This window comes from Mustela nigripes, chromosome 12 (genome assembly GCF_022355385.1).
Source record: "Mustela nigripes isolate SB6536 chromosome 12, MUSNIG.SB6536, whole genome shotgun sequence".
NCBI classification, from domain to species: domain Eukaryota; kingdom Metazoa; phylum Chordata; class Mammalia; order Carnivora; family Mustelidae; genus Mustela; species Mustela nigripes.
This window is the reverse complement of record NC_081568.1, coordinates 40,682,777-40,705,554: the sequence shown is the minus strand read 5'-3', so window position 1 is coordinate 40,705,554 and position 22,778 is coordinate 40,682,777. Positions and strand designations below refer to the sequence as shown.

The following is a 22,778-nucleotide window of genomic DNA, read 5'->3' as shown; positions in this document are numbered from 1 at the left end:
ACTCCTATCACCACCCACCCAGGAAATTCCAGGAGATTTAGGAACTCTGCCTCAGGAACCAGGGTCAAAGACTAATTTTAAAACAATAGATGCTCCTAGTGCTCTTAACACTTAGGAAATTGCAGAGATTTTAGGAGTGCTGTGCCACGAATTGGGGACAGAGACCAATAGCTTTACTTTCTATTATTTCACACTAACATATCCATGAGAAGTTGAATGACAGTAGAATTTGACAGGATAGAGAAAGACTCTAAGTCTCAGAGAAAGTGACTTGCTTCCGGTTTCATGGCTAGAAGTGGTGAAATTGGAATCCAAACCTGTTTCATTCCAACCATGTATCTCATGACATCATGGAACCTCAAAGACCAACTCCTGAGTGGCTGAGAGCTGTGGGCACGTGTCATGGGATATAGGAATCTCGAGTTCTAGATTTTTAGTTTTTGCTTTACCAGAAACGCTGTGTATGACCTTGGAATAACATCACAGGTCTTAGGGCTCACTTTTCTCATCTGTAAAACGAGGAGGGTTAACTAGCTGATAGCTAAAAGTCTCTTCCAGCGCTAAGGAAAAAAAATCAATAAGTCCACGATGCTAATGGAGCCTCATACAAATGGAATCAATCAAAAGCTGGTTACAACAGTAGCCCGAGAGGAGGCTCCCATGATGCTAAACCCAATAACATGAGGGAGAGGACAGCCACTGCAGACATAGTTTCAAAGCCACCTGGAAATGCCACGATGAATTCTCGTCTGGAGCCCTGCATGTAATCCAGATTTCCTCCTTTTCCAAAGAAGAGTCTGCTTTGGGGCGCCTGGGTGGCTCAGTCTGTTGGGCATCTGCCTTGGGCTCAGGTCATGATCCCAGAGTCCCAGGATCAAGTTCCACCAAGTCCTGCCTGAGGCTCCCTGCTCAGCAGGGAGCTGCTCATTTTCTCTCTCTTTCTCTCAAATAAATAAAATCTTAAAAAAAGTCTTCTTTTATGACCTCTCATCCCATAGACCCTTTACCCCCACTACGGTGTAGATGCCTCTCCTCTCTAATCCTGCAGACTTGAAACTTTCTGGAAGGCCTCCCCCCTTCCTGGCTTTTCCTCAGCCCACATAGACCTCACCTGCTCCACAGAATCTGGCCAAGGCTGGTGGACCTTGCCCTCCTTTCTGAAGCACTTGTGGCCTGGCCCCCATTCTCACCCCACAGCCCTGACTGCTCTTCCTCTTTCTCTGACAACCCCTCGGCTTCCTTGTGCCACCTGTTCCCCAGGGTGCCTTCAGCTCACTCCTCCCTCCCTTCCTCTCTGTTTCCCTCTCAATCCTGGGTGACTCCCCTGGTGCTGCCGCTTCCTCAAATCCTAGCCTGAGATTATGCCATCCACGCCTGAGCTGTGTTCCTGAGCTCTGCTGCTCCACATTTCTGACCGCCTTCTCGAAGGCTTCCTGGAATTTCAATCACAACTTGTCTCCGATGGAACTCGATTTTTCTGTTCAGATCAGCTCCTTTCCTGGCCGCCCCCAGTTCCCCAGGGGGCAGCACCAGGCTTCCTCCCATCCAGGCTTGATGCTCTGGTACAACTTTTGACTTCTTTTCCTTCAAACCCCATGTCTACTTGGTGGCCCCAGAGCAAAGCTGTGGGAATCCCACTGCCATCACACGGGAGGCAGGTGAGTTCTCTGTCTGCTGCCACTACAGGTCTCCAGTCCTGCCCGCGGCATCATGGCCTCCTCGCCGGTCTCCCACTTCCGGGTTCTTTCCTCCGAAGGTAACCTCTGTCTATCACACCATCCTCCTCTGAGGAGCAGCTCTGAGTGGGTCACTCATGCTCAGTCTTTCCACACACTCTGTTGCCCAGTGAATTCCAAACAAACTCCTCACCCTGGAATGGGGCCCTGGGAAACCGGGGCCAACACCTTAGCTGTGCTCCTGTAGCTTGCTTTTTCCTCCACTCCGCACTCCTACTGCTCCCTGGGAAGCTTTCATGGTTTATCAGCTCTGTGCCTTTATCTTATTCAGAATCCCTACAATCTTTTTTGTTTTTGTTTTTTAAAGATTTTATTTATTTTATTTGACAGATAGAGATCACAAGTAGGCAGAGAGGCAGGCAGAGAGAAAGGAGGAAGCAGGCTCCCTGCTGAGCAGAGAGCCTGACTCGGGGCTCGATCCTAGGACCCTGGGATCATGACCTGAGCCGAAGGCAGAGGCTTTAACACACTGAGCCACCCAGGCACCCCGGAATCCCTACAATCTTAACACTGTTGCTCCTCGGTTGAAAACTCTCCAATACCTTTTCATTGCACTTACTACAAAATCCAACTCCTAAACGGCTGCAAAGCCCTATGGGGTAAGCCCCGTGTGCTAGACCAACCTTCCTGAGCCTCAGTTTACATAATTCAGCCACACTGGCTTTTTTCTCTGTTCCCTGAAGGGGTCAAGTTCTATTCTTTTCCTAGCGCATCACCAGACAGTCTCCTTCTCGTCCTTGGGGCTCAGCTTCAGTGCATCTCCTGGGCAACTCCTTCCCTGGTTGTGACACTCTCTCCTGCTGGGCCCAGAGGTGACTGCAGAATCCTTCTCAACACAGGGCTTACTGCAGGTGACCGCCATCAACTGGCCAGCTGTAACATGATTGATGAGCCCCCCCCACAAGAGCTGTCCCAGTCTGCCGTCCCCCAGCCACCGCCAGCCAGAAGGGAACACTGAGGCCTGGAGAGGCAAAGACACTCACTGTGAACCTGAGCACGAGTTAGCCCTTGAGTCAATATCCGACCCCAATTGTTCCTGCTCTTAGGCTATTGTTCGTCTGTTGTATCAAACTCTTTCCTGTTTTTAATTCCTCAAGATAGGTGGTCCCAAAGCATAGGAAGCTTTCTGGACCCACAGGGTGTGGAAGGAAGGCCTGGAAGGGCAGCAGACAGGGGTCCAGGGCAGGGGCTCAGCTGCGCGTCTCCTGTTAAAGGCAGAGCGAGCTGGTCATCAGAGGCAGGGGACAGCCGTTGTCATGGCAATGGACCAGCTAAGGAGCCAACCGCTAGACAAGCTGGTTCTTAGATCAGCACCTTACCAAATGCTTAAAACTTAAAAATGGCTTCCACCCTTTAGAAGGGCTGGGAAGAAAACCACAATTGTCCCTCCGTGGTGATCTATTTGGGTCTGAGTCCAGAGACGACACTGATAGTCCCAGCACAGCATTTTTGGATCCAGGAATAATTTTGTCCAGCTTCTCATTTTGGGGGTGCCCAGAGAGGCAAAATTATCTATTCAAGTCAGGGAGTAAACTCAGCTGAGGTCATGGCAGCGGGGGTGGGGTAGGCTACTGAAGGAGGCGTCCCCAGTGATGACCTTTTGGAGTCATAGGCCATCCCGCACAAACACCTTCCCAGTTACTTGAACCCACTCACCTCCAAGACCCTGCCGCTGATGTACCGGTCACAAGTCTCGCATTTGATGCCAAACTGGGAATGGTAGTCAGACTCGCAGTACGGAACGCCATCCCTGCGAGAGGAAATGCACACAGGGAGAGGAGGCTGGGGGGATGGTCCATGGCGGGTGTCACAGGCAAGTTCCTGGACCTGCAGCCAGTGATGACTGGATCAAGATTAGAAAAACTGGGGGAGCTTGTTAAAAATGCAAACTCCCCAGATACCCCTCAGATCTATGGAATCAGAACCCTTGGGAGGGGGCCCAGGAATCTGCCTTCTAGAAGGCAGAAGAAGATCTAGAAGATCTAGAAGACTAGAAGATCTCTCTTCTAGTCCCCTTCTATTTCTCTCCCATAAGTTCTCCACATCCACTTTCTTCTCTTTATCTCCAAGGACTCTTTTTAAAATGCATTGTAAAAATGGATGATGTTTTATTTTATTTAGAATAGGTAGTATTTGCATTTGGCACCTTATAAAGACATAAAGGGAGAAGTCTTCTCCCTCTTCCCAGCCCCTTCCAGGAGGTCATCGATGGGGTCAAATTTTGGGCATAGCCTTCAGGGCTCCTCACCTGATAAAAAAAAAATTTTGCCTGTAGTGAATCATCTGACTGCTCCGGGTCAGGAGATAAGAGGAACCTACCCTAACCCCTTCCCATGTGCTTATCAAGCAGTAATAAGATTATTGTGAGTCATTCTTACACTGCCCCCTGCTACTAACAGCCACTGACATGGATGGTCAGGTGTATGGCGGGCCCTCAGATGAGGTTTTACATAGATTATTTCATTGAATCGTCACGGCCCTGGGAGGTCAGAACTATCCCTCTCCCTCTATCGTGTTGATGAGAAAACTCAACTCAGAGGACCTAAAGCTGGATTCAAACCCAGGCACTCTGTTCTCCCCCTCCCCCGCCCCCAGGTGGTCATATGGCCTGAAGGACACGGCTGCCATATGTCCCGGGGCTCACGCTCAGGCTCAGGGCCCGGCCTGTCATGACCACACACCAAATGGCTGCCAGAAGAACCCCCGCGATGGCAGAGAGGGGCCTTCAAGGTGGACATGGAGGTAGCTGGGGGCATCAGACAGCTCACTCCAGCTCTGGGCCCTGCCTGACTCTAAGGACCGGATCTGACGACACGGTTCTGTGGTGCTAACGCGTCCCTGAAGAGAGAGGGACGCTTCCCCCACTTTTGGGTGTAACAGAACTGGCTGACTCAGAGACGCCCGAAGGACAGACATGTCCTTGTTTTATCTCTAAGTTGTTGCCATGATGGGATTGCTGGAGGCCACCCCGAGAGGCAGGGAGCGTGTGTTCTCCTGAAGGAGAGGGCCCTGCAAAGGCCAGTGGTCAGACTGTTGTTTGAAGGCCCCCGAGACAAGCCTCCTCCCACCCCTGCCAATCCTCTGCCCTCCGTGGGTGTGGGAGGGTGACTCGGCTCAGGGAGAAAGTCATTGGTCAGGAGGTGGGTACAATGAGCCAGCAAAATTTGTGTATGCATGCCAATCCTGCCTTGTTTGGACCCGGGGTCAGGAGACCTTGGGGAATTTGAAATAGCCCTGATTCTAAAAAGACGGAGATGGTCCAATTCGTATTCACTAGACACTTATAAGGCTGCTGTCTCTGTCTCAGCCTTGGCACCACCCTGTGAGGTAGGTCTTCCTATCCCTGTTTTTATAAATGAGGAAACAGACTCCAAAGGGTTAAGTCCCTTTCCAAGATCACCCAGGCCGGGCTGCTAACCCAGGCATCAAACCCGGAGGCGGTGTCTCTCTGGTGCCTGCCACCACGCCAGCAGCCAGATGAGGAGCCCAGCGCCAGGCTGCAGAGGCCTTAGGAGTGCTGGGCCTTCTTGAGAGGAGCTCTGCATTAACCCCACACCTCTGGCTGAGGCTCACAGACTCAAGGACTCCAGGCCGGAGACTCAGTAAGGGCACTTCTTACTTGGCAGGCACGGAGCGAGATGCCAACCTCCTCCTAGCATGGCCTTCAAAGCTCTCGGTGCCGTGACCTCAGCTCCCCTCTGCAGCCTGGGACCATGGTGCACCTGCGCACACGTTGGAGCTCCGGGCAGACACAATGGGTGTGTCAGGCACCAGCCCGCCCTTGCCCAGGCTGGGCATTCCGCCTACAAGCTTTCCTTCTGTGTGTTTTCAAATCTTACCCTCGTTTTCAAGGTCTGGCTCAAAGAATGCTGTCTTCCATGAAGCTCTCCCAGATTCCAGATTTCACTCCTTGCTAGTTAGAAGTGCTCCTTTCTTTCTCAGAATAATCTGAGACTGTCACTTGGACCTCTGACCCAGACAGTGCTGTCTGACAGTGTCCCCTTTCTGCCCATAGCCTCTCCTGGTTTTCCCTTCCACTCACAGTTACTGTGAGTCACAGAGGGCTACTCTCTGGCTCTAGGAGTCACGTCCTCCTGGCCAGTGATTGGTCAGGAATGGGAGTATGACCCAAGGGTGGCCACATCAGGGACAACCGTAGGACTCTTGCTAGGGTCCTTGGGAAAGGGGCCTCCGTCTCTCTGCTGGGCTTGCTACGCTGGTAGAATGAAGCCCTGAGATGCCGGTGATCCTCTTTAATACCCTTGGGAGAGGGCTTATTGAGAATAAATCCAACACAGAGGAAGGGAGAGCTGAGGGGGGGTAGGCGGGGGGTGAGAGAGAAAGAGACCGCCGTAGTGCCAGTAACATCTTTAAGCCCCTAAATTCAGCTGTGCTGGAAGTTAGCAGGCCTCTGGCCTTCCCATTTCTGAGCCAATAAACTCATTTTTGCTTAAGTGGGTTTGAACTGGGTTTTCTGTTGCTTATAATCCAAAGGGTCTAAAAGAACAAAACTCTTGAGCTCCCCATCACCTAAGTCCTGGTGCCGTAATTTTTTTATGTATCTAGTTTATCTCCCTTGTTAGACAATAGCTCTCCTGACGGAGAAACCCAGACACGCTACGGTTTTACGTGCTTGCCCTATCCTGGCAGTGGGTCAGCCCGCACCCCAGCAGTGTCTGGCTCAGACAACATCAGCGCCGTGAGGGGCTGTGGCCATCAACTTCTTTCCGGTGCCTGATTTTGGGAATGTGGTCATTAGAGTCTGGAGGTAAGGGGGTGGGGCGGGGCTCCTCCTGTGGGACCCAGTGCGGCCCCTGGGGGTGGGGTCCTCTCTGCTGATAGCTTCCCATGTCCCCTGTATCTCATCTCAATTCAATTCATTCAACAACTGTATTGTTGGCCAGGGGATGGGCATTGCGCTAAAGGCAACAGCAGTAAAAAAGACACACCCCGCCTAGGCGAGGATGACATTAAATATCATCACAGAGCAAGTTACTTACTTCCTCAAGCCTCTGCTTTTATCGTTTTTAAAATGGGGAAATGGGGGCAGACGCCTCATGGGGGGAGTTGTGGGGTTTAATGTGATAACCCTTCCACGGCCATTAGCATATCCTTTGTACGTCATAAAACCTTGGTGAACGGTAGCTAGGGTTATCGTCATTGTCAGAAGTTAACATGGATGAGAGTATGATTGCCAACGGTGTGAGCCTGCGTGAAGGGAACAGAGCCCGGGAAGGCTGGGGTTGGGGGAGCGGAGGCAGCGGGGACCGTAGGAGATCTCCGGGGAAGCGGATGGCTGCAGACAGAGACCAGAGGGAGGGGAGGAGCGAACGCGGCAAGAAGAGCATCTCAGGGAGAGGAGGCGGCAGGGAAGGGCCCGCAGGCTGGAGAGCTGTTCTTTGTGGCTGTGGGAGTGTGGTGGCTGGAGGCCAAGTGGAAGGAGGTGGCCCGGGAGATCCAGGTGAAGGTCCCCTGGGCCAGGCCGGTGGAATGCAGGGGTCCTGGAAGCCCGGCAGGGATGGGGGAGGGGGAGACACCCACTTGCTGATGTACTCCCCGGTAAGGATCACGCCGCAGGTCTGGCACTTGAAGCAGCTGACGTGCCATTGCTTGTCCAGCGCCAGGAGTGACTGGCCATGCTTGATCTCCTCTTTGCACCCAGCGCAGTCTGCAAAGACAAGGGGACGCCACGGAGAAGAACATCCCAGGGCCCCTGACCTCTGCTGTCCTCTCAGTCCCGGGGATGGAAGCCCCTCCCTGAAAATTGGCCTTCCCATAGCAGCTCCCAGCTTGGCCCGGGCACCTGCCCGAGCTCTACCAGGTGGAAGCAAGGACCCCGGAGCCCGGGCTGCCGGACAGGAGGACTGGATGTGAGGGAGAAAGAAAGACATGCTAGGATTCCTCCAGAAAGCTCTCTGTCATCCTGGCCGCTCTTCATCCCTCACAGAGAGACCCTGTCCCGCGTCTGGCCTGCCCTCAAACAGCTAACTAAGTGCACTTAGTTTGTGGCCTGGGCACCGGTCGCATCAGCAGCACCTGGGAGCCTGCAGACCTACTGAAGGTCTCCAAGCAGAGTCAAGTCGAGCAGCACAGCTGCAGGGGATAAGCTCAGTATCTTAATTTTTTCCTGCTCTTGGACCGGATGCTCCATGACAAGGACCCTGTCTGTGTATTGTGCGTAAATGCACTCTCTGTGCTGTGCTCAACACATAGTAGGAGCTGGATGAGCATGAAGGAGAGGACCTCGTAGGCCCAGGAGGACAGAGTTTCCTGTGCCTGCCCCTCCCCCAACATGCTTATAGTATGCGGAACATTCCCCTCGCCAAGGGTTAGAGTCTGGTAAGACTGACCCCAACCAGGGGCTGTTCTCACTCCCCATCCTCATCACCCTGGAACGCGCGCCAGGGCCCCAGAACGTGGCGGCTGGCCCTCTGCCTGTTGCTCAAGCCCTGTCTGCGGGGGCAGGAAAGGGAGTCAGCATCCAAGGTGTTTGGGAGATGCTGGGAATGCAGGCCCACTCTGGAGGGGGTAAGGGTCATGGGACAAAGTTTACCAGAGGACGAGCCTCTCTATTGGCACCACCAGACAGATGCGTACTTCGGAGCGGTGGGGGGAAGAGAAACTGCAGATCAAGTTGGGAGAGGCTGGCCAGAAGCCCTCGTGTCCAGCTGGGAGCCAGGCCTGGGAGAGAAGATGAAGGGGCCTATCGAGGAAGGGGGTGTGCCCAGCTGACTGCGGGGAGGGTCTGAGCCCCACTGAAGTGCTTGGAGGAGGCAGCTCCCATGGTTCCCGCCCCTTGGCTCCCTAGCCTTTCTTTCTTTTCTTAAAAAACACTTTATTATTTATTTGACAGACAGAGAAAGGGTACAAGTAGGCAGAGCAACAGGCAGAGGGAGAGGGAGAAGCAGGCTCTCCCACGCAGGGTTTGATCCTAGGACCCTGGGATCACGACCCAGGCTAAAGGTAGTGGTTTAACCACTGAGCCACCCAGGCACCCCTCCCTAGCACCTTTTGAACATCCCTTAGCACAGGCTGGGCGGGAGGGGCTCCCATTGCAAAATGCTTCGAGCCCCAGGCCTTCAGATGGGGGCTGGGAGAACAGCTTTGGGATTTCTTTTCCTTCCTCACTCCTCCGGAAAAAGTCTACCCACCTGCATCCCAATAATCGCAGCCTTTAGAATGTAATCGTTTAGAGATTATCAGGCACCCCCTCTCCTTTTATAGACATGACTCGTGCATGCTCAGCACCGAAGAACTGGAGGGCTCAGGGGTCAAGGACTGAACCCTGCATACTGAACCTGTGTCCAGGGCCTCCTTGATAGACTTAGATAATTCCACAGGGGCACAGTGTTCACAGAACCCTTAGTCACAGTCCCACCTAATGCAGGAACCTACAGCATTCTTGACAGGCGGGCACCGTCCTCTGCTTAACCGCCTCCAGGGGTAGGAAGCTCACCCCCTATGGAGGAAGCTTCCTTTGTCTTTGGACAGACAAAATAGTCACAAGTGCATTCTTTATTTTTTTTCATTTTCATTTTTAAAAATATGTATCCTATAAAGGCTTACTCTTTTTTGTTTTGTTTTGTAACTCCATTTTTAATTTCCTATTTGACTTTTTTTTTTAACTGAAGTGTCGCTGACATACACTATTACATCAGTCTCAGGCATACGATAGTGACTCCAAAACTCTACACCTTACACTGTACTCAGCATAAGGGTAGCTCCCATCTGCCCCCAGACACCACTGTTACCGTGTCACTGGCCACGTTCCCCATGCTGTGCCTTTCATCCCTATCACCTACCCATCGCATAACTGGAAGCCTGCGCCTCCCACTCCCCTTCACCCATTTTTGCCCATCCCTCCTCCCCTTCACCTCTGGCAACCATCAGTCCGTTCTCTGTATTTGTGGGCCTGTTTCTGTTTTTTTTTTTTTTTTTTTGGTTTGTTTGTTCATTTATTTTGTTTTTGAGATTCTGCATATATGGGAAATCATGCAGTATTTTTCTCTCTCTGTCTGACTTATTTCACTTAGCATAATTCCTGACTGAGTAATATTCCAGTGTATATATCTGCCACATCTTTATCCATTCATCAATTGATAGGTATTTGGGTCATTTCAATATCTTGGCTATTGTAAACAATACTGCAATAAACATACGGGTGCCTATGTCTTTTTAAATTAGGATTTTTGTTTTCTTTGGGAAAATGCCCAACAGTGGAATTACTGGATTATATGACATATCTATTTTTTTTTTAAGATTTTATTTATTTATTTGACAGACAGAGATCACAAGTAGGCAGAGAGGCAGGCAGAGGGAGAGAGAGGGGGAAGCAGGCTCCCCACTGAGCAGAGAGCCCAATGCGGGGCTCTATCCCAGGACCCTGGGATCTTGACCAGAGCCAAAGGCAGAGGCTTTAACCCACCGAGCCACCCAGGCGCCCCTATTTTTAGTTTTTTTTTTTTTTTAGGAACCTTCATACTGTTTCCCACACGAGCTGCACCAATCCACATCCTCACCAACACTTGTCATTTCTTGTCCTGACTGCCCTTTTTTTTTTTTTTAGAGAGAGAGAGAGTGAGAGAGAGCATGTGTGGGTGTGGGGGAGGGTTAGAGGGAAAGGGAGAGAGAATCCCAAGCAAGTTCCATGCTGGGTATGGGATTTGAGCTCACAGCCCTGAAATCATGGCTTGAGCTGAAAAGAAGAGCCAGACCTTAACTGACAGAGCCATGCAAGGGCCCCATGACTGCCTTCTTTATATGGAGCTGAGACCTGACTCTTTCTGATGTCCCTTATTTTATGCAATAAGAACTACCTCCTTTGCCTCCTGACATCGCCTTCAAATATTTAGAGACAACTGCAGTTTCTCTCTTCTCCCTCCTTCCTTACACCTCACTTTTCCTTGCTTGATGGGGTCATTTTCCCACCAACTTCATTGTTGACTCCATGGACTTGGTGTATTAGAGCCAACAACACAAAGCCCCGCCTCTCCAATAGATCTCATTTGAATACGCATCCTATGTGGCCGCATTCTAGTCCCGAGTCCCATCTCCTTAAGTTGCTGTGATGTGTCTGCAATGGACGTGGTACCTTGAGTCAAAATTCAGGAGGCCGCGCGGGGGCGTGGTTAGAGGCTGGGCCAGGAGGACAGAGTGAATGGTGAGAGGCGGCCTGAGGGCACAAGCCCAGCCCCCTCACGGACTGGTTGTGTGACCTCAAAGCCCGGGCTTCCTCATCTGACCCGCTCCCTTACCGCACTGGTGTGAAGATGTGCTACTTTCGGGCCTGTAAGGACTCAACACGCGAGCTCGACGAATGGTCGCTGTCATCCTTACTTGATGTTCTTATGTTTCTAACCCATATTCTGTGCTCGGTCCTGTCTCTGGTCTGAGGCCAGGAGAATTTTCCTGTTGCCGGAAAGGCCTGTGGATTCCCTGAGGATTCTGGGATGCCTCCTCTAGGTGGTTTTCCTTTTCATGTTATACCTCGGGTCCTCAGATTGATCAAGACCCTTTTCTCCTTCTTCTTCCTCCTCCTCTGAGCCTTGACCCCCGGTGGAGCTTCAGGCGCCAGTCGGGAGCCCGTGAGTCTGGTACAACAAACAGGCACAGTCAGGAGAGCGACCCCCTGCCCCGAGGTGGTTGCTGTGCAGCCAGCTGTCCACTCCTCGTATGCTCCTCTCTCTTCCAAGATTACAACCTTCAGCTGGCAGAAAGTGGGAGTCCACCACCTGTTCCCCCAAGTCCCTCAGTCTCCTGAGGTCTCTAGAGACTGCAGGCAGTCATTTTTAGCTTTTCTTGACTGTGTCATACATTCCATCTAGATCAATGAAAACGAGTGGGTTTTGTGAGTCATAGCAAGTCAAAGCATTCCTTGCTTTAGATAACGAGTCCAGGAAGACATGACCCTTCCCTGTTAGCCAGTCATATCTCTGGTACAGGGTGTGAAGGGAAGAGGCCCCATGGCCAGAATGCCTGGTCCCACATTCCGGTTTCATTACTTACTATTTGTGTGACTCTGGGAAAGTCATTTACACTCTTTGGGTCTCAGTTTTCTCATCTATAAAACAATTACTTTTCTCTCCCTCATCGAAGTATAATGAGATATTATGTATAGACATTATGTACAGAAAACTTAATGCATTGCCTGACAATAGTAATAGTCAATCAGTGTTAGCAGTGGTGATGATGGTGATGGTGGTATTGGTGGTGGTGGTGGTAATGGCAGTGACAGATGTGATGGTGATGGTGGTGGTGGTGGTGACACCATGGAGGATGGTGAGGAAACACTTATTTTTATAAAAAGTTATTTTTTCTCTTGATAGTTCCCGAGTCTTCTTCTTGATCTATTTTGAGTAGATAACTGCTCCTGCTGTTCCAGAACGTCTTTATTCACCCTCCAGGAGTGAAAGGTCACACCCCTATAGATAAAAATACATCAGGTTTTTTCTTCCTCTTTTTTCTTTTTCCATGATACATTCTTCATCTCAGTCCTCTTTTGAATCTGGTTTTGGTTCCGTCTCTCCTTTGGGAACTCAGCACACCTCCCAGCAACCTCTCTAGTTATCTTTAACATGGACGGTGACCACCTTTCGGGAGAAAACACTTCCATGAAACATATTCCCCATAGATCCACACTTTGCAGTCTTTGCTTTGTGAGTAACAAGATGAGCCACGATCCCGGGCCCTCCACCTGGAGACTGCTTATATGCATACTTGCTTCTCATTATTCACTCTTCTTCACCTTCCTCTGTTTTTGGACTTGCAGAATTATGGTGGAGACATTTAGCACCTCTCCTCAAGGACACGCTCGCATACAGGATTCCCACACTCAGCCAAGGAACTGTCCTACCTCTCCGAGGTCCCTGATGCGTGTAGTAACGCAGCACGAGCCAAGAGAAGTAACAGATTCAGGAATCATACTCTCTCTTTGGTGTGCTTTCCAGATTAAATCTCCAAGTCCTCAGCATCCTCACTTTATATTCAGAGAACATATTACACACCACGGCGTATGCTAGTCTGGCTCCTGGATACGGACACATTTGCTTTCCACAGAGCTGGGAAAGTCTCACGCTCCCGGCCCCAGCCTGCCTCTCTCTACTGCCTCACACGCCATCCTGCTGGTCTCTGGGGGCCTTCACAGCATCAGTCACAGGGTCGTGGCCCCCCATCCCAGCCCTCCAGCCCTGCTGTCATCCTGCACTAGGCTTTCAAGGAATCATGAAGTAGAACAGTGTGTGCACTCAGGCACCTTGAGATGGGAACCTGCTCAGACCAGCAAAGTCTTCTTGAATGTCACCAAGGACACCGAAGGAAGTGTTCTGTGTATTTTGCGAGCAGATCTGATTAGATTGGGAGGAAGGAATGGAGAAGGAGGAAGCCTTCCCATCGTCTTTCTCCCCAGTTTCCCATGGCAGGCTCTGATGGAGCCCCTTGGGGCCCAGCCCTGCTGACTCAGGGTGTTCTGTCTCAGCCCCTTGGAAGGATGCAGCCCCGGCCTGCTGACTCTCTCGGTGCCCGCGGCCGCATGCAGGCAGTTAATGGACTTTCATTGATTTTGCTGTGGGGCCGGTTGGGCTGTCATGTAATGGGAAAGAACCCCTGAGCCCAGTGTGGCTTGCAGCAAGCCCCCGGATCCAGGGGCTTGTGTGGGTGGGCACCTGCTGTCAGCAGCCCATCGAGGGCATCTGGGACCAGTGATTTAGACATCTTACCACTAGATACACTTGAGTGGAATGGATGTTCCACGAATTCAAATGACTGTTCCGAAGTGTACTCCTGAGCCTCAGTTTCCCCCCAAATCTCCAGTTTGGTGATGAAATATTATATTCACTCTGGTGTTATAGATGTTCGCTTCATCTCTAAACACTGGTTCTCAGTCTTAGGAGCAGCAAATGTGCATCACCCAGGAAGCTTATTAAGAATGCAGACTTCTAGGTTCCTTTCTTAGAAGTCCAAAGTGCGGAGGGGTTGCCTGGGTGGCTCAGTGGGTTAAGGTCTGTCTTCAGTTCAGGTCATGATCTCAGAGGCCTGGGGGCGAGCCTCACATCAGGTTCCCTGCTCAGCAGGGAGTCTGCTTTTCTGCTTTTCCCTCTGCCCCTCCCTACCCCCCTGCCCCGGCTCATGCTCTCTCTCTCTCTCTCTCTCTTGCTCTCTGTCAAGTAAATAAATAAAATCTTAAAAAAAAGATTAAAGAAAATTAAAAAAAAGAAGTCCAAAGTGGGCCTAAAAATTTGTATGTTTAGCATTATGCAGTGAAGGTTTCCCTGGGACACTTTCTAAGAGACACTAGCCCATCCCTTGTGGTTTGCTCCCATATTTCTCCTTTTTAAGATGTGTCTGTGTATACTTTTTAGTGGCATTTATAGAAATTGAGAACCCTTGGTGGCTTCTTCAGCCCTGTTCGGGTGCCCTGAGGAACACAGATCCAGAAGGGAGATGAGATGGGGAGCCTAGCTCATCCCAGAAGAGCCCCACCCAAGTGGCCAAGCATGGTACAGGCTGTCACTGTTTCTAGTCAACAGCCTGCTTTCCCTGCATTTCTGCTTAAGGAAGCTGGTGAGTCTGGGCTGAATGCCAACTGGGTCAGGCTTCAGGAGTCCTCCAGTGTGGAAACCTCCCCCACTTCCCTCCAGGCCTGCAGGAACGGATGCCGGAGCCGGGACAGGGAGCCCTAGGACGCATGGCCCGCAGAGATGGAGGTGCCTGGGGGGAGCACTCACGGCTTGGTCCACGGATCTTGATGGGCTTACTGCTGGTCATGGACTGGGAGCATGTTTGACACACGCATTCCTTCCCGCTGAAGGTCACCTTGTCTCCAATGGGGAAAGGCTTCCTGCAAGGGAGATAGAAGAGAAATTCAACACCTCTTCTTTTGAGGGATTCCATGTCTATTGGTGAGCTGACAGAAGATGGGTTCGAAGCTCGCTGGCACCACACGCAGCCTGCCTTCTATTAGACAAGGTAAATTCAAGTGCTGTTCACAGTGCCAGACTGGCTGAATCAACTCAGTTGGGACCACGACTGGAACTGGAGGCCCACTTGGACCACTGGTATGACGAACACCAGGCCAATCGTGACACTTCGTGAAGCTCACATTTCTCATCTGTGAACGAATTGGTTAATAATTCCTCCCAGAGTTTCCCCTTCTTCCCAGAAAGACTTTTTCCATCCCAATCTCCTCTATCCCCCAATATCAAGAAGAACTCATTCAACTCCTAAATTCACCAAAATGTCTTCCTTTCACTGGCCAGGACCTTTAGAAAGCCACCAATAACCTCTTCCTCTCCTCTGCCATTGTGCAGTTTGGGTTTCAGAGTTCAGAGGTCTTGAACTTGTCCGTGTCCTGCCTCACTAACAAAGATGAACTGTACATCGAGTCCCTGGCAACGTCGAGTCCATTGTTCAGGGGCTCTCACGCATGAAGTCTGGGAGACCCCATTACACAGACTTTGAGGGCAGCCCTGGACATAGGCTTCCGGGGGCTCCCCGGCCCTTGTATTTGCAACGTGGGGCATGGGAGGGAGTGCTGGGGTGATTTGGGGGAGCTGGGTTCTCATCGAGGCCCAGACACTGACTTCTGGTAAAGGACACAGCATGATGCTGGGGGAGGCACTGCCTCTGTGTGGGGCTTGACAGAAACTTCACTCTAAACTGTCTGGACCTGGGAGACCTGGGTGGCTCAGTTGGTTAAGCAACTGCGTTTGGTTCAGGTCATGATCTCGGGGTCCTGGGATTGAGTCCTACATCGGGCTCCCTGCTCAGTGGGGAGCCTCTTTCTCCTTCCTCTCTCTCTCTGTCTGTCAAATAACTAAATAAATTCCTCAAAAAAAACCAAAACCAAAACAAAAAAAACCCCAACATATGGACCTTACTGTGCTAGCCTTGAGTGGGTCTGGGATTCTGGGACCCAGCACCCAGGTTTTAGGAGATGGATGAGTGAATGGATCCCACTGGGTGATTTTATTTTCTTGTACACTGTGTCATTAGTCTCAGCAGGAACCCTAACTGGTAACTAACAGGTAGTTATTCTATGGGGAGAATAATCCATAAATTCCTTTCCTAATTAAAAAAAGCATACATTTATTCCAAACCACGTTTCTACATATGACTTAATCAGAACAGTCCATTAAATTTTAATGCATTTGTGGGCAAGGCTGAGGCCTCCTTTATTTTTTGCATCTCCTTAATGCAGTGCTTGGCACACGGTAGACCCTTCACACATGTCTGCTGAGGTAACAAGGAACCGGGGCCCAGGGCATGAGGGGGAGGGAAGGGTGAACTTCCCATCGCCTACCAGCTTGCCTGAGAGGCTAGATGGTTGTCATATAATGACAAGAACAGCAAAAGCAGACACAATTACATCCCCGTTACTGAGCTACAGTCTTTGCAAATACCATCTCATCATTTTTCAAGAAAAGCCAATAATGCGGCAGTGGTTTTGATGCCCGTTTTACTGATGAAAATGCTGAGGCTTACAGAGAGGGCATCACTTGTCAGGGTCATGGGGGAAGGCTACAAACATATCTCTACACTACATGTGGCTGAGGGGGTAGGAGCTGGCCCAGTTGCCCCATTTCCAGAATGGGTTCAGGGTACTCGGTAGTTCCTCTGAGGACTTCTGATGGGAAATGGGAGGCTGAGGGCGGGGGCTCAGGTCCTCGCTCTGTCTGGATCTCTAGGCAAACTAGTGTTTCGCAGGAGATCACCTTTGACAGACGGGATTCGGCGGCTGCTGTCACATCCTTCTGCCCAGGACAGTCTAGAAATCCAAGTGTCCAGCATCCAGCCCTGGGAGCCCCCAGATCGCCACGGGGCCCAGGTGGAGGGGCTGGCCTCCCCCACCTGCTCACCTGCACAAGCTGCACACGAAGCACTTGGGATGGTAGGTGCGGCCCAGGGCGGAGATGACCTCGCCGGTGATGAAGTCCCTACAGCTGTCGCAGCGGGTGCCGTAGAGCTGCTGGTAGTCCTGGGTGCAGATGTACTCCTGGTTCTTGAAGAAGAAGCCCGACTGGGCCAGGCCGCAGCCACATACTGCGGGGCACAAGGAGAAGATCGAGGGCAGGGTGAGTCCAGGGAAGGTTGACCAGCATGAGGTTCTCGCAGGGGACAAGGCTGGCATGTGACTTGGTCATAAGTGGCCCCAAAATGGTGGCACATAGGACCTTGTGGGGGCTAGTGTTCCTTAAAGTGTGTCCTGAAGACCCTTTGCATTGGAAGCAACCACAGGCTCCTTAAGATGCTGATGCCTGGGCCTGAATCAGACCCCCTGGGGGCAAGGCCCCAGGGATTTGCATTTTGGTGCACTCCCCAGCTGATTCAGATGAGACCACTGACGTCGTACCCCCCTCTCATGCATGGATGGAAGTTTAGGGCTGCGTGGCCCACACAAGGCCATACTATCTCATGAATTGGATAAGATCAGTAAAAATGTCCCTGGGTACTTTCCCTGTGTATGATTCTGTGCAAGGTGAAGACAATTTAGGATGGAAATGGGATGAATGGTTGGAAATTTATAATCTGCTCTCACCATAGACATAAAGAGTTGGTCTGTTCCAAGGCAAGAATGATAAAACACAATCCCTGAACCATGAAGAGCTAACAGTATACGCCCAAAGACGACCTTATAGAACATACATCATGGACAACAGGCCATGGGCTGGAGTGGGTAGCAAGTGCCAGGAGTGGGGAGGAAAAGGGAGCAAAGTTGTGGGGGAGGGATCATGGTAGGCTTCTTGGAGGAGGCGGCACTTAAGTTGAACCCTGAAGGTGGAAAATGAGCTAAAGCACACAAGCAGGAAGTTGCAAGTGATATCTGTGTGGTGGTATGGTATTTTTAGGGTGTGAAGGGCAGTAATAACAGGAAGACATTGACAGGCCAGTTGGAGGAGAGCCTGAGTCCAGCTTAAGAAGTTTAGGCTTTGTGGGATATTGAGGAGCCATGGATGGTTTTTCTCCTAGTTTTTTAAAACCTTAAAAAAATATTTTGAAACTCTCTGACATAACCAAAAGAAGAGAGAAGGTTATAAGGATGTCCCATCACTCAGTTGCAAAAATGACTAATTGCATTGCTAGCTTTTGCACAGACAGACAACGTATGTCACCAGGTCTTATGGGATATCCTTGCGGACAATACAAAGATGCATAGGGCCGATAACAGAGGAGTAGGTAGAGGTAGTTATAGGTGCTTTAACGACCGAATCATGTGGGACTCCCTACCTCCAAAGGACTTAGAAACGTGGGAAGTGAGATTTCCCTCCAAGGGTTAAGTTACAAAATCCACACCTAATGGGAAAGACAGAAAGAGGCAAAGTTTCTTCCAAGAGATCAAATGGCTCTTAGGGCCACCAGAACTGCTGAATGTATTGATCTGGCTAAAGCAGGGGTGGCAGCCCACAAGAGGCTGACCAGCCATCAAGGGAAGGCCATTGGGGAGCCCATTCCAACCCTTTGACCAGCCCCCTTGTTCTGAGTCTGTATTCACTATGTGACTTACAGTTTGACTTACTAGGTAGACTTTTGGGAGAGAAGAAGCTGGTCAGGGCAATGCAAACTACTATAACAGAGAATGACATCTCTCCATCAATAAAAGGGCACTCTGATTTTATACATTGGTTTCCTGAGGTCTTGGTGAGCATGGATCAGCTTTCTGAGGCATGATCAATGGTGTGGAAACCAATAAGATAAGAATTCCAAGCCTGTAATTGTGGGGACCTGGCTTGGATTGGGTGAGGCTATCCCAGCAAATACTGTCTCCTTGCTCATAGGGAAACTTGTCATGCAAAAGCAGTCAGTTTAAAGAGAGACACATGGCACAAGTGTGTGTTCATCTTGCAGGCCAGAGGCAGGCTTATGGGGCCAGGATGAGTGAGCCAGAGGGCAGCCCCAGAGGTCACAGCATTGGGGGGACCGTGTAGCACAGTGGGAGTCATGATAGTCTGTGAACTGGACCACCTGGGCTCTGGGTTTGTCACTGCCGCTAACTCTCTGGCTGACAATGAACTTGGTCCCTGTTCACATGCATGTATAATGAAGAAGGTGGATTAAAAAGTGACCTGAGCTTTTCTTCTGACACCAGCATGCCATGAGTCTAGGAGAAGCATTGCTCCATTCGGGGTCTACCAGGGTCCTAAACATTTTAAACTCAGTACGAGGTGGGGCTGGCGGGCCCTGGAGCCCACCCCTGCCTGCAGAGAAGCAGGGCCTATTCGCACAGGGGGTGGTGGTAGTTGATGGCGGGAGGGTTGATCTTCTACCAGGCTTCGTGAAAATTCATCACAGCAAACAATGCCTCAAGAGCAGGCCAGGCCAGAGTACAGGGCGTTCTGGGGCGTGCAGGTGGCAGATCGATTGACTTCACGGCTGTGGAATTAGTGAGGTCATGGCCTACGACCTCATTGGAAACAGCTCCTGTTTTTTTCCTTCTTTTCTCCCCTTTGTTTCCCCCGTCAGCTCCACCCCTAGAGCCACCTCTCCCAGTGGACAAACCCAGGAGGCGGTAAGAAAACTTGGAACAATCGGTTCCTCCATTTCCCCCAAGGAGCTGCAGGAGGAAGTTTTTGGTAGAAAGGATGTAAAGGTTGATAAGAATCTCAGGGGGTTCCTGGAAATACAGTGGGGAGCACGGGGATGGAAGGCAAGCTGGACAGCACGACAGATGTGTCTGAGGCTGAGCAGAGCCTGACATCCAAATAACAGGAAAGGCCTTGGAGAGGGTCCGCAGCATGCAACTGCTGCGGAAGTGAACACACTCAGGGCAGACGTTATTCTGTGAATCAAAAAAGTGAAGTCTATTAACGAGAAAAAAAAAAAAAAGCAGATCAATGGGTTTGACAGTGGGACGGAATATGAGAAGTTAGAATCACTTTGAGAAAATCTAGAATGAGTGCTCATTGTTAAAAGATGCCCAGAAAGAGACCTTGCCCACAGTCATAGTGCATTTCAGGGGAAAATGGACTGACTGTGTTGCGGGTCACTGGACCGGGGTCCATGTTTCTGTTCTACCACTCAGGTGCCGTGTGGCTTTGAAAAGGTTACCCTACCTCTTTCAAGCTCAGCTGCCTCATTTGTGAAATGAAGAAGAAACTGAGAACGCACGGAGACCTGTGAGTACACGGGTTTCCCATAGGATTCTGTTGGTTTTCAACTTTGCAAACAAGACAGAGTTTTCAAAACCCAAGCTTTAGAAGGGTTCCTGAGGGCGATCTATTTAACATTTAAATGTTTAAATGTGAACTACATTATACATACAGAAAAAGGAGTAAATATACAAACACGGTTTAAAGAAGAAGAATAAAATACACTCCCAGCTACCCGCTTCCCACTCGATGAAACAGAACATTCCCGGTGCCTCGGAAGCCTGTTTGCATCTCCCGAAAGCATTCCCTTCCCCATGTTGTCCCTAACTGTTGTTTGTTATTCTCTTGCTTTTCTTTCTACTTTAACCACCTCTGATGTATCCACAAATAATGCCTTGTTTAGTTTTGCCTTTTTTGAACTTTATGTTCGTGGAACCCCACTGCATTTATTCTTCTGCGCTTGCTTCGTACTTTGAGGATGATGTGCTGGAGATGCGTCCAGGTCGACGCCCGTAACTGGGTTTTTCTGCTGTATCCTACGGTCTGTATCACAAGCGATCTACTCCACTGCCGAAGGACATTTGAGCTGTTTGCAATTTTTTTTTCTTTTATGGAAATGCTGCTTTGGGCATTCTTGTACCTGTGAGGTGAAGCCTCGTAGTTTTCCAAAGAGTTTTTCCCATTTGCTTTCCCACCAGCAGTTTCCACCGATCCATATCACCATTGGAAGCTGATAATATATGCGTTGACATAGTGGCTGTAAAATGTCATCTTATTGTGATTTTATGTAATTAATTAATTAATTTTTAAAAACACACTCTTTCTTTTCTCCCTCCCCTCCCCTCCCCTTCCCTTTCCTTTTCTTCTTTTCTTTCTCTCTCTCTCTCCCTCCTTTCCTTCCTTCCTTCCTTCCAAGTGGGAGCACACTTGTGTGCATGTGCACAAGCAGGGTGCCAGGGGGCGAAGGTAGGGAAAGAGGGAGAGGGAAAGAGAGAAACCCAAGCAGCCTCCATGCCTAGTGCGAGCCCTACTTGGGGCTCAATCTCACGACTCTGAGACCGTGACCCAAGCTGAAATCAAGAGTCAGCCGCTCAACTGACTGAGTCACCCAGGCTCCCCATCTTATTGTGATTTTAAATTTCACTTCCCTGCTTATTAATGAAATTGAGAATCTTCTTATATGTTTATGGGCCATTTGTGTTTTCAGGGTTCATCTATGCAGATGTATTGCTACAAAATATTCCACTGTATTTTATTTATCTGTTCATTGGTTGATGGCTATTTGATTTGTTTCCAATTTTTGACTTGATGAATAATAGTGCCGTGAACAGTCATGCACAAGTGTTTGCGTGGACATATGTTTTCATTTCTCTTAAGCATACATCTTATGACTTTGAAATTGTTAAGTCATAGGGTTACTCTACATTGAACTCCTAGAGGAACTGCAAGACGGTTTTCCACAGCAGCTGTGCACTTTGCATTCCCACCCGCAGCGGGTGAGGGTTCCAATTTCTCCACATTCTTGACAACACTTGCCGGATTCTGTCTTTTTGAAGATGGCCGATCTTGTGGGTATGACATGTGCCTCCTTGTGGTTTGATGTGCATTCTCAGATGGCTAATGATATCGAGCATTTTTCCCATGTGTTTGCTGGACGTGTGTAGAACTTCTTTGGAGAAAAGTCTCTTTGGATCCTTTGCCCATTTCAAAATCGGATTATTTGTAAGTTGTAAGAATATTTTATATAGTTTAGATACAAGTTCTTTACCAGATGTATGTTTTGCAAATTTCCTTTCCCATTCAGTGGGTTGCCTTTTTACATTCTTGATGGTATATTTGAAGCACAGGGAAGTGTTTAATTTTGATGACACCTAATTCATCTATTTTTCTTCTGTTGTTTGTACTTCTGGTATCCACGCCAAGAAGTCTTTGACTAACTCAAGGTCACAAAGACTTACTCTTGTATTTTCTCCTGAAAGTTTTATAGTTTCTGCTCTTACAGGTAGGTTTTTTGACTTATTTTGAGCTAATTATTATGTATGGTGTGAGGAAGGAGTCCAACTTCATGTTTTTTGGTTGTTTTTTTGCATATGTATGTCCAGTTTTCCTAGCACCATTTGTTGAAGACTCTTCTTTCCCCATAGAATTGTCTTGGTAGCTTTGCTGACAATCACCTGACCATAAACCTAAGGGTTTATTTCTGCTCTCTCAATTCTATTGATCTATATGTCTATTCATGTGCTAATACCATATTGTCTTATCTACTGTAGCTTTGTAGTAAGTTTTGAAAATGGGAAGTTTGAGTCCTCCAGCTTTGTTCTTTTTTTTTTTTTTTCCCCAGAAATGTTTTGGCTATTCTATGTTCTCTGCAATTCCATATTAATCTCACAATCAGCTTGTCAATTTCTTCAAGGAAGTCAGCTGGGATTTTTATGGGCATTGTATTCGCTATGAACAGAATATTATTCTGCCCCAGATTTGTATTTTGAAGCCCTAACTCCCAGTGTCATGGTATTTGTGTAGGAGCCTTGAAGAGATACTTAGGTTTAGATGAGGTTATAAGGGTGGGACCCTTATTATGAGATTAGTGCCCTTTTTAGAAGAGACACCAGCCAGCTTGCCATCTCTCTCTCTCTCTTTCTGACATGTGAGAGCACAGAAAGAAGATGGCTATCTGCAAGCCAAGAAGGGAGCTCTCACCAGAACCCAACCATGCTGGCACCTTGATCTTGGACTTCCGGCCTCTGGAACTGTGACAAGATAAATTTCTGTTTAAGCCACTCAACTTATAGTATTTTACTGTGGAAACCTGAGCTGAGTAAGAGAGCATCAGATCTGTGGGTTAGTCTGAAGAATACTGCCATCTTGACAATATTAAGACTTCCGATCCATGAACACGAGATTTCATTTATTTAGATCTTCTTTAATATTTCTTTTCAGAGTATAAATTTTATACTTTTGT

General features: G+C 49.4%; 1 protein-coding gene across 3 annotated transcripts in view; it reads right to left on the bottom strand.

Moving 5' to 3' along the window:
- The window catches only part of ABLIM3 (actin binding LIM protein family member 3), a 108,639-nt gene that overhangs the window by 44,216 nt on the left and 41,645 nt on the right, over positions 1-22,778 (bottom strand). For all 3 annotated transcript variants that reach the window (XM_059417125.1, XM_059417123.1, XM_059417124.1), the window contains exons 3-6: positions 16,589-16,772; positions 14,459-14,571; positions 7,278-7,404; positions 3,393-3,486 (exon numbers count right to left, since the gene is read on the bottom strand). In XM_059417125.1, the coding sequence (XP_059273108.1) occupies positions 3,393-3,486; positions 7,278-7,404; positions 14,459-14,571; positions 16,589-16,772 (518 nt within the window). The remainder of the gene's footprint in view (positions 1-3,392; positions 3,487-7,277; positions 7,405-14,458; positions 14,572-16,588; positions 16,773-22,778) is intronic.